General features: G+C 43.7%; 1 protein-coding gene across 1 annotated transcript; it reads right to left on the bottom strand.

Moving 5' to 3' along the window:
- Positions 1-2,898: 2,898 nt before the first annotated feature.
- LOC125508889 (trafficking protein particle complex subunit 6b-like) lies at positions 2,899-5,399 on the bottom strand. The gene is made up of 4 exons (XM_048673685.1): positions 5,097-5,399; positions 4,179-4,296; positions 3,876-4,104; positions 2,899-3,149 (listed from the first exon to the last, which is right to left on the bottom strand). The coding sequence occupies exons 1-4, from the start codon at positions 5,246-5,248 to the stop codon at positions 3,121-3,123; spliced, it is 528 nt and encodes a 175-aa protein (XP_048529642.1). The 5' UTR covers positions 5,249-5,399; the 3' UTR covers positions 2,899-3,120.
- Between the last annotated feature and the right edge of the window lie 4,328 nt (positions 5,400-9,727).

The raw sequence follows: 9,727 nt of genomic DNA, 5'->3' as shown, positions 1-9,727 counted from the left end.
CATCTTCTTTACATATATATCCACTCTCTTCTGCTCACCTTTCTGCCTCTGTAGTCTGGGTTGGCCTCTCGGGTTAGTGTTCTCGAAGTCCAATTACATATGATGGTGGGAAAATAAACACCCTTTGGTTGGGAACAGGGGGCACCGGGAACGTAGTAGCTACATAACTTTGATCATCTTCTGTAGTTGTGCCGCCTGATCCAACACTTTACGCGGATGCCTCTTGATCATCCTCATGATGTAGTGGTGCCTACGAGTAACCAGTAAGTTGCCCAGCATCTTATAGCTGGATAGCGAACTCGGCCGGCTCTAAGGGCTCAAGTGGTTGCAGATCTGAACCACGAAACATAACTGAAGATGGCTGATTTTCTTGAGCCAGATGGTAAATCCGTCAAGGGTGTGACCATGCTGGTGCAATGCAAACGCCCCGGTGGAAAATATGGGCTTCCAAGGCCTTAAGTGGCAGTGGATCGATTACCAGCCTCTCATCTGACAGTTAGATTGTCTGAAAAACGGATTCCAAAAGGATTGGAATGTCTGGACAACCGTACGGTGGATAAGGTTAAGAGATGAGTTGTAATGATGCCCAGGCTGCCTGGAAGGTCTACCTATGGCCTTACATGCTCTACTAAGAACGTATTGCTTGTATATGACCTTCGTCTTTAGTTGTGTTGTACACAAAGAAAATATGTGCATCAAAATAGAGTTATATTTCACTTTTTGAGCCACTAATTTGTCTTCCTGAGTAAAGTGTAAATTAATGTATTTTTAACAAGTTCTTGCAGCCATGAGGAAACGAAATTACTGCACTTGTCGTGATCTTGGCATAGCCACCGCAAATTAATAGGAAGTACTCATGGATGGAACGGTTGAGAAGCCCATTGTAAAGAGCTCCTTTGGGGTTCTGGGTCGTTGGTCATTTCGGAAGGGAGGTGGTGCTTCTTTGGAGTAACATTCAACTCTCTCGCAAATACAACTCTCTTAATCATTTCTTCACATGCACTCCCAGTCACATCAAGTAATGCCCCTTGATTTCATCGGTTTTGGCATGTGATGTATAAATAGCTTCAGCTCAAAAGACAAAACGGCCCCTCCAGTGCATAAATGGTTTTGAGTTGAAGTTTTCATCAACTTTGGTAAAAACCAGTTGGTATAATATAGAAGATGCTCGGTACCGTCACTGCGTGTTCTAGAAAAAGGAAAATATTTTCACTTGAATGAACAAGATCCAGTTTTTTTTGTTTTTTTGTTTTTGCCTCAAGGAGTGAGTTCGCAAGAAACAATTATCTAAAGTACACACATGTGTGCATATGTTGTCCTAGCCCCCTTGCACTAACTACACTATAGCTCTCTGTTCAATAGACCATACCAACCGCTGCATATATATCTACCCGCTGATGTTCTCCTCTGCTCACCCTCCTGCCTCTTGTAGCCTACATTGGTCTTTCCGAGTAACTAGTGTTCTCAAACATATACTACTATGTTTGTTTGGAGTCTAAAATTTAGATACGATGATGGGAAAATAAAGACCCTTGTTTGGGAACAGGAGGCACCAGGAACCTACTAGCTTTGGAATTATGGCGATGCTCTTCAGATCCAACACACCTGTCGAATGCCGCTTCTTGGTCCAATTAGCCAGCAAGCTGCAGATGATTCGATAGCTGGAGAGTGGAGAGCGAACTCGGCAAGCGGTAAAGGTGATGGCGGTTGCGGTTGCAGATCTGAACCACGAAACATAGCTGAAGGTGGCCAAAACGCTTGAACCAGATGATGTATCCAGCAATCATCTCTAGTCTAGTTGTAAAAGAATAGGAAAAGATTGATTTTGATCGCTTTGAGCTGCTCTTCACTGAACCATAGCTTTATAAGAACAGTTGTTCGGATTATCATTTTGGTCCATCTTTTTTTTAACCTGCAACTTGAGTGCCTTAATTTTATAGAAGGCAGATGATAAAATACAAGAAATTCAAGCAAGCTTCCATCACAGCTCGGTGAGAAGCAAACACCACTCCAACTCGAACACACACAATATAACTTCAACGCTCCAGGGCCTGTCCTAAACTGACCAACAAACCCGTGTCTTGACCAACGCCAGTCACCTCCAGAGAGCAATAATTCCAAACAAACTATCATTACCGATGCACCAATCACCCTTGAGTGCCGAAAAGACTGGTAGGTGGGTAGCGAGACTCAGACAACCCCGAGAAAGTTGTCATCTTGGACTGACCCACGACGTCATACATAACGCCCCAGATGAACAATTTAGAACAGCGGCAAGACCAAAGGAATGCAAGAGAACCTCCAAGCCACATCTCGACAAACAATGCTCTCAACATAGGAACGAAGTTGAGGACGCTGCCATCGCCGGTCCGGAATCAAACCTAGGCTTTCGCCTGGAGACAACCAACCTAGTGAGAGAGAGTGAGGTGCCGCCACCATCCTTCCTTCCTCCTGATCTCCCCGCCGGCCACCGGAGGAAGCCAGTGAGGAAAGCTGTCTATCACTAGGTTGGTTGTCTCTGGGCAAAAGCCAAGGTTCGATTCCGGACCGGCGATGGCAGCGTCCTTAACGTCTTTCCTATGTTGAGAGCATTGTTTGTGGAGACACGGCTTGGAGGTTCTCTTGCATTCCTTTCATGCTCGCCGCTGTTCTAAATTGTTCATCTGGGGCGTTATGTTGGCAATTTATTTTGGTCCATCTGTTAAGTATGTCAGAGCAACTCAATACGCACACATAAATGTGTAATGGACGCAGTTCCTGAAATCCATAGACCAGCCCCAGCATGTTCATCTTTCTTTTCTAGAGTGCGATGGATGTAGTAGTAGGGTAAGCAGCTTAAGAGCTTGGGCAAGTAACATCCACACTATCATGTGACAATAAAAACCCAACACTGACAGATGAAAAATTGGATAGCTACATGCATTCTCCGGACCAAATATTTTAAAGTACCTTGCATCACAGAATAACAACAAATATTTGAAATTTGACCAAAGGAGGAAACACTACAATACAGTCAGGTAAAATATATCTGAACGTTCTTACTTTACTCTTACTTTACCGTCCAAAATACTTGAACCACGGGCAGGGGATTCATATTTGACTTGTTCTATTTCTCGCAGATCATGTCTTTATGCGCACCACGAAAGAACCTGTCGAATGATGAATCGTTATTTGTCAGAGACCACAAAATGCGGACTTTATGAAGTGGTGATCGGAAATCTAAAACTGATTGGCATGCTCAACTCCTAATGTAAATTTAAAAAGGAGAGGAAATCTGGGCTGCCAAATAAAGAAGGGAGAATGTGATGTCCTTCCAAATGCATACAATAGGTGCTGACTTTATTAATGAATAGCTTAAACACATAAAAAGTTAAAAACCTCGTCTTTCCAGGAGGTTTGAAATATTCAAAAAGGGAACATTACTTTGAGATTTCAATTGAAGGAACATCAGAAGGAAAAGGCTTTGCACAGCAACTGAAATCAATTTGAAAAAGCAGACATGAAACAAATGCATTCTATATTGTTGAACAACCAAACGAACTCAAACAGATACTAGTCCAAACCTCGCCCACAATTGATATAGTTTATGTTAATCCACAAGTGCATAGCTACATTAAACTAGTCCCCGTGCCACTGGATTTCAGCTCGCAACATTGGAAAGTATGTATGGTATCTTTTGAATCAAACTCACGAATAATTGTAATCTATCGATCTGGAGAAGATAATACTTGTTCGACTCTATGGATTGGTTGATGTGCCAAGTATGGTGGGTGACAGGACGTTTTAGAAATACTATCCAATGGATCATGTAACCTCCTTTTTCAAATCGCAGACTTAAATATATAACGATCATGGAAAAGAATAGTTCAACTCACATGCTGGAAGGTTTGACATGTCTGCAGAGACAGCACACGGAATCCCCAAGTTTGTCAGAGCACCTCTTATTAACCCACATGGGAAATATAAAAGCATGCTTGTTGTTTGGGCTGCAGAATCACCTAATGACCCAGAGTCATTCTCAGTTGCATCAGTGCTCTCTACTGCTGGATCTAGAGAAACACGAGTAAGCCACCGGAAATGGTTATCTTGAAGAACGAAGGTGCCCTGCATGCAAGTCAAGTTATATCAAGGTCTAATATGAACAGAAAATATGGAGTATTAGTTATCTGTTCAATTACCCTATGATTTGTTTTCAGATTGTCAATCTGCTTCTTGAACAGTTCTGACCAAAAATCTTTGCAAATAAATTTGATTGCCTCAAGATGATCAGTAAATCGAGGGCGCTCCATCGTATATCTGGATATGAACAGAAAGTGTCAATTTGATTGTCTCATGAACAAGTATCTCGCTTTTCAGGATCTGCTACAAGTGCAATAGTGCAGGTCAAAGAGATTCTGCTAAATAACAAACATCCAGTAAAAAGCGAGTGACTTGTAGGTTTATTAACTAAAATACTGCATATGGTTAGGTATGCAGGGCTGTTTGATACTAATGACACCAATAGTAGCGCCTTGATGCCGATGGTGCTTCAACATAGCCCATTGGAAGAAACGGAACCTTTAGCATTACTAAATTGTAAATTCTGAACAAATTAAATGGTAACCTTATTTAAATTCTGGAATTTAAAGAAATAGGCAATGAAATTGTCCTACTTGAGAAGATAATCATTTTGTAGGTCACTGAATTGACCCATGCTCAAGCTCAAATTAGCTTGGTAATTCTAGAGCAGTCCAAAATCAAAGTACTAGAAATTCAGTACTCGATTGCAAGGAAACCAAAATACGAACTGCCAGGCAAGAGGTCAGGTCACCGCTTGATCTTGGCACCAATCAAATCAGGCAATTAACTCCTATCTACACTATATTAAAATCCTACCAAGAATTTGTGAATGCGATCTCAAGATTTATCCGCATACACAGTTGGCCCCAAATCGGGGGCAATTAGCTCCCACCGCTTGACGAACAGGGAATTAATGATCTGGTACGGGGTGGGACGTGACGGATCGGTGCGAGTCAAAGCAAGAGATTACAGATCCAGCCAAGAAAGAAACGGGGATCCAAGCAAGGAGAGATGGGAGAGACTGTTCCTTCATTTACCTCTCGGAGAGTTGATGGCCAACCTGGAAGCCGATGGCCTCAATGCGACCGGCGGCGAGCTCCGGCTTGGCGGCGTAGAAGCGGCCGCAGTAGGCAGCCACCATCTCCATCACCACCCCATCAACGCAGCTCTCCGACACCTCCCGCCCCATACTCTCGCCCTCCCTCCTCCTCGGCGACTTCCCCTGTGGAAGAGAGATCTAGGTAGCGAGCTGAAAGGCGGAAAGGATCGGTCGGCAGTCGTGACCCCCCACGCGCCTTGTGGGCTGCGCCGTGGAGAGATCGACCGGGCCGAGAGTCCGAAACCTACGTGGCGATGCGGGAAAAAATAAGTGATGCGTAGGGAAAATACACCCTCTATATGAAAATTGCAAATACAAAAAATACCAAAAAGAATAAAAAAACAAAAATCTTGGGATATCAAACTTGGGTGCCCAGTCTACTATCATGCGAGGTTTCGTTAAAATATATCAGGAAATGTATATGTGGTGAAAAAAATATACTCCGACCTACTATCCATTCAAACTGTTCTTTTTTCATACATGCAGATTTTTTGTCTTTTTTATTGAGAATACATCTTTCTTGTATTTTTCAATGAAACTTCACACAAGAGTAGATTGTGCACTCATGTTTCATCCCAAAGACCTAGATTTTTTTTTTGAATTTTCCCGGTATTTTTTGAACTTAATGTTCATATAAGGGATGTGGAGCACCCAAGTGCTCCAAATCCTTTTCCTGGTGCATAGCTCTTTTTGTTTAACACTCTCCACACTTTGGCTCTTTATTCATCTGAAGAAGGTATATTGGCTTGCACGACCCAAACCAAAAAGGCAGTGATTACATTGTAATTCATAATACAATGTCCGAAGTTTAAAGCTTCTTTTGCAACTAGATGAGTTGCCGCTTTTGCTTGCCTAATAACATAAAGAAGCTTACATCCCTGAAAAGAACTCACTATCTCTCGCATCTCCCGAAGAAGATAACAAACATATGGTCTATCTAAGACAGAAGCCCAGAGTCTAGATTTCTTTGCAATTTGTCTCCAAGTGCATAACCATTATCCTGTGCAAAGCATGATGCATCCTTGCATGCCAATGTCTTAATTGACAGTGGGTCGATGTTGTGATCACATCTTGCACCTCTAGCAGCGATAAAAGCACCAGTATGATCCCTAGTGATAAAACCTGCATCACCTAGCTGTCGATCCCTATTCGTCGGCCCATCAATATTAATTTCGTGTAGTGTTTCATGTACTTGTAGTTCAAATTTAAATTATATCTAATAAATGCCTAAAAATGCATTTAATGACTTAGATATAGGATATGAGCTTTGGAAAGTGCCAAATTTTAACATGAAAGATTTTATGGTGTATGTTGAGAGTATACAAAATTTCAAGGTCGGACTATCAAGGAAGTGTCAATTCGCCTTCAAACTTGATGCATTCACTCTCAAAATCACGACTCTTTCTCGGAGATAGTTCAATTTCTAAAAAGTGCACATAAAAACTTTTGCGAACCTTTTAATTTGTTTCACAGCATACTGAGGTCATATCATGATACTATGCTAAGTTTCATCTTTGCGGACCTCATTTTCATTTTCTAGAATTTTAAGAACGAATAAATTGCATGTTTGTGACTGACTCTTGCAACATAGATCTTTTAAATTTCTTTTCATTTCTTTTATTGGGCATACAAATATACAAATATTCATTAAATACCGAAAAATCCACTTAATGACTCAAATATAGAAAATGGGTTCTGAAAAATGTTAAATTTGAACACTGGAAGCTTTGGAAGAGTCGAGAGGACCCACCAGCCAGCCACAGGGGCAGGTGGCATGGCCAAGGGTGGTCTCGCCACCTAGGCTGTGGGGCCCACGTGTAGAATTTTGACCTAACTCCACTTCCTATATTCCCTATAAATACCGAAACCATTCGCCATTCCTTCAAGAGAATTTTATCGCCGCCACAAGCCTATGTTCCGAAGAGATCCCATTTGGAGCCTTATTCCGGAGTTTCACCGGAGGAGGAAGCCATTAGAGGGGCCATCTTCTCAACCCTCCCACCTCCATGATGATGTATAAGTAGTTTCATTAGAGCAACTCCAACACGGCGATCCAAACGGACGCGTGTTTTGTCCACTTTTCGTCCATTTGGGTCAGCCAGGTGGACGGGTGTGTCCGCCTTTTGATTTGGGTCGATTGGTGCGCCCAACGAGAGGCAACATACGCCTGTTTTGTCCATTTTTCGTCCATTTGGGTTGGCCAGGTGGACGGGTGTGTCCGCTTTTTGATTTGGGTCGATTGGTGCGCCCAACGGGAGGCAACAGACGCATGTTTTGTCCACTTCTCATCCATTTGGGTCGGCCAGGTGGACGGCGTGTCCGCCTTTTGATTTGGGTCGATTGGTGCGCCCAACAAGAGGCAACAGACGCGTATTTTGTCCATATTTCGTCCATTTGGGTCGGCCAGGTGGACGGGCGTGTCCGCTTTTTGATTTGGGTCGATTGATGCGCCTAACGATAGGCAACGGACGCATGTTTTGTCCACCTTTCATTCATTTGGGTCGGCCAAGTGGACGGGCGTGTCCGCCTTTTGATTTGGGTCGACTGGTGCGCCCAACAAGACGCAACAGACACGTATTTTATCCACTTTTCGTCCATTTGAATCGGTCAGGTGGACGGACATGTCCGCCTTTTAATTTCGGTCGACTGGTGCGCCCAACGTGACGCAGACCCATCTATGCCGGCGTCCAAAGAAAAAATGTGAATGATAAACATGTGGCCGAAATGAACATAATACTTAAACATTAACTAAACAATAACAAAACTCCACGTCCGCACGTTGCCCTAGGCATTCGCCTTGCACTTTCAGTAAAATTCACTCTTGCTTTGTATGTAATCTCTATATTAGAATCTTTATATAAAAACTTATACTTCCTCCTTTTCGGTTTATAGGGCTCAATTCAAAAATCTCACCAACCAAGGTAGATGGTGAGTGGTGGAATATTTTTTGTAGTTTGCAAAAATACATAATTAATGCTTTTGTTTTTCTTAAAAAATTATGTTCACCAATGTATTAATTGCAATACATGCATGCATAAAATACATGCATTGGTTAATTTTCTCTTAATATTTGCATGTAATGATTTAATGCACTTTGGAGTCTGAACATGTGATGGGAAACAATCAAATTGAATCTTATAAAAAAATTTGAAATAAGCCCTATAAACTAGAAAGGAGGGAGTATTTAGGAACGGAGGGGTATCTTGGTGATAGTTGAAAAATGATGTTCATAATTGCCATTGTACCTTGCACGCACCGACACAGGAAAACAACGTGTCCATGATTATTATTGTGGGTGGGAAAGCTACTTGCGCGTCAGACTGACTAAGATAGAAAAAATCGCGTACGCGAGCTGCAAGAAGCCCTGGCCTGTGGGTGCGTCAGTGCGTGTGTGTGATGCAACACGCGACTGAGACTGCAAACCGCGTACCAAGCTACCGGGTCGTTGGGCTGTTGATTTACTACTCGAGATTTCAACTGGTGTTAGGTCAGGGGCTTGGCTTATGAATACAACTCGTCAGCTAACACGTACGCCGACACAGAAACACGTGATTAATCCACAAAAAGAACACGCTCCAGTACACGCGTGACGCATTTGGAGCAGCAGTTTCGAACCGGAGCAATCTAAATCTAGCCTTGTGCTGATGTGCCATATTAGTAGTGGTAAGTGGTCAGTGGGAGTAGCACACTCCAGTTCGGTGACTAGCATTATCATAGTCCATCGATGGCTAATTATTTTCTTTGGGGTACCTAATTGCTACTAATTCAGCTCTGCAGTAGTTAGATGTGTTTTTAAGGCAGTTAGAGTAGATTATACCGTATGTTTACCTGTTGGTGTTCGCAAGAAAACTCATAAGAGCATCTTCAATAGATGATGTAGATGCAAAAATAATTAAATTTTATATCTCTGAGGCCTCAAAACCCTCTCTAACAGATGATTTAGATGTAAAAGATTACATCCCTACCTCCAGGAGATGTAAAAACGGCGGTTGCGCGTCAACTGCTCAACTGCCTTCATTTGGCTACCGACCGACTACCCCCCACCCGCCTAATGGCTGTCTAACTCCGCCGCTATCGAATTCTCCCAAACTCGTCTCCGTCGCCTGCCCGCCCACCTTCAACCCCGCTACGACCCCGCCCGCCTGTCCCCCGTCGCCTGTCTCGCCGGAGTAGCGACGGCCGCAGCCACATATTCAAAGATTCGCCGGAGGTCGGCTGCTGCAATGCCCTTGACGGCCAGGTGGGCTGGACTTTTAGCTAGCCTCGAACCACCGTCGGAGCTAGGGGAGGCGCGCCACACCGCTTGCCCCGACGGTTGCCCGCCTCGGCCGTTCTTCCCGCCGCGCAACGCCGCCCACCCACGCGCGGAGCTGCCGCCATGTTCTCTGCAAGGTCGCGGCCGTCTGTAGGTGTTCTGCACCTGTCGGCCGCACAAGCCGCCGCCGAACGGCTGCCCCACCTGCCGCCGTCCGATTTCTTCCACCTCGCACGGAAGGTGTTTGACAAATTCTCCTAGGTAAAAATTGTGCAAACTTCAAGGTTGTTTTATCGGGGTTGAAGATGTAGTTT

The sequence above is a fragment of the Triticum urartu genome, chromosome 5 (genome assembly GCF_003073215.2).
Source record: "Triticum urartu cultivar G1812 chromosome 5, Tu2.1, whole genome shotgun sequence".
Lineage (NCBI taxonomy): Eukaryota > Viridiplantae > Streptophyta > Magnoliopsida > Poales > Poaceae > Triticum > Triticum urartu.
Note: the sequence above shows the minus strand (reverse complement) of the source record. Positions and strands in the feature narration are given on the sequence as shown.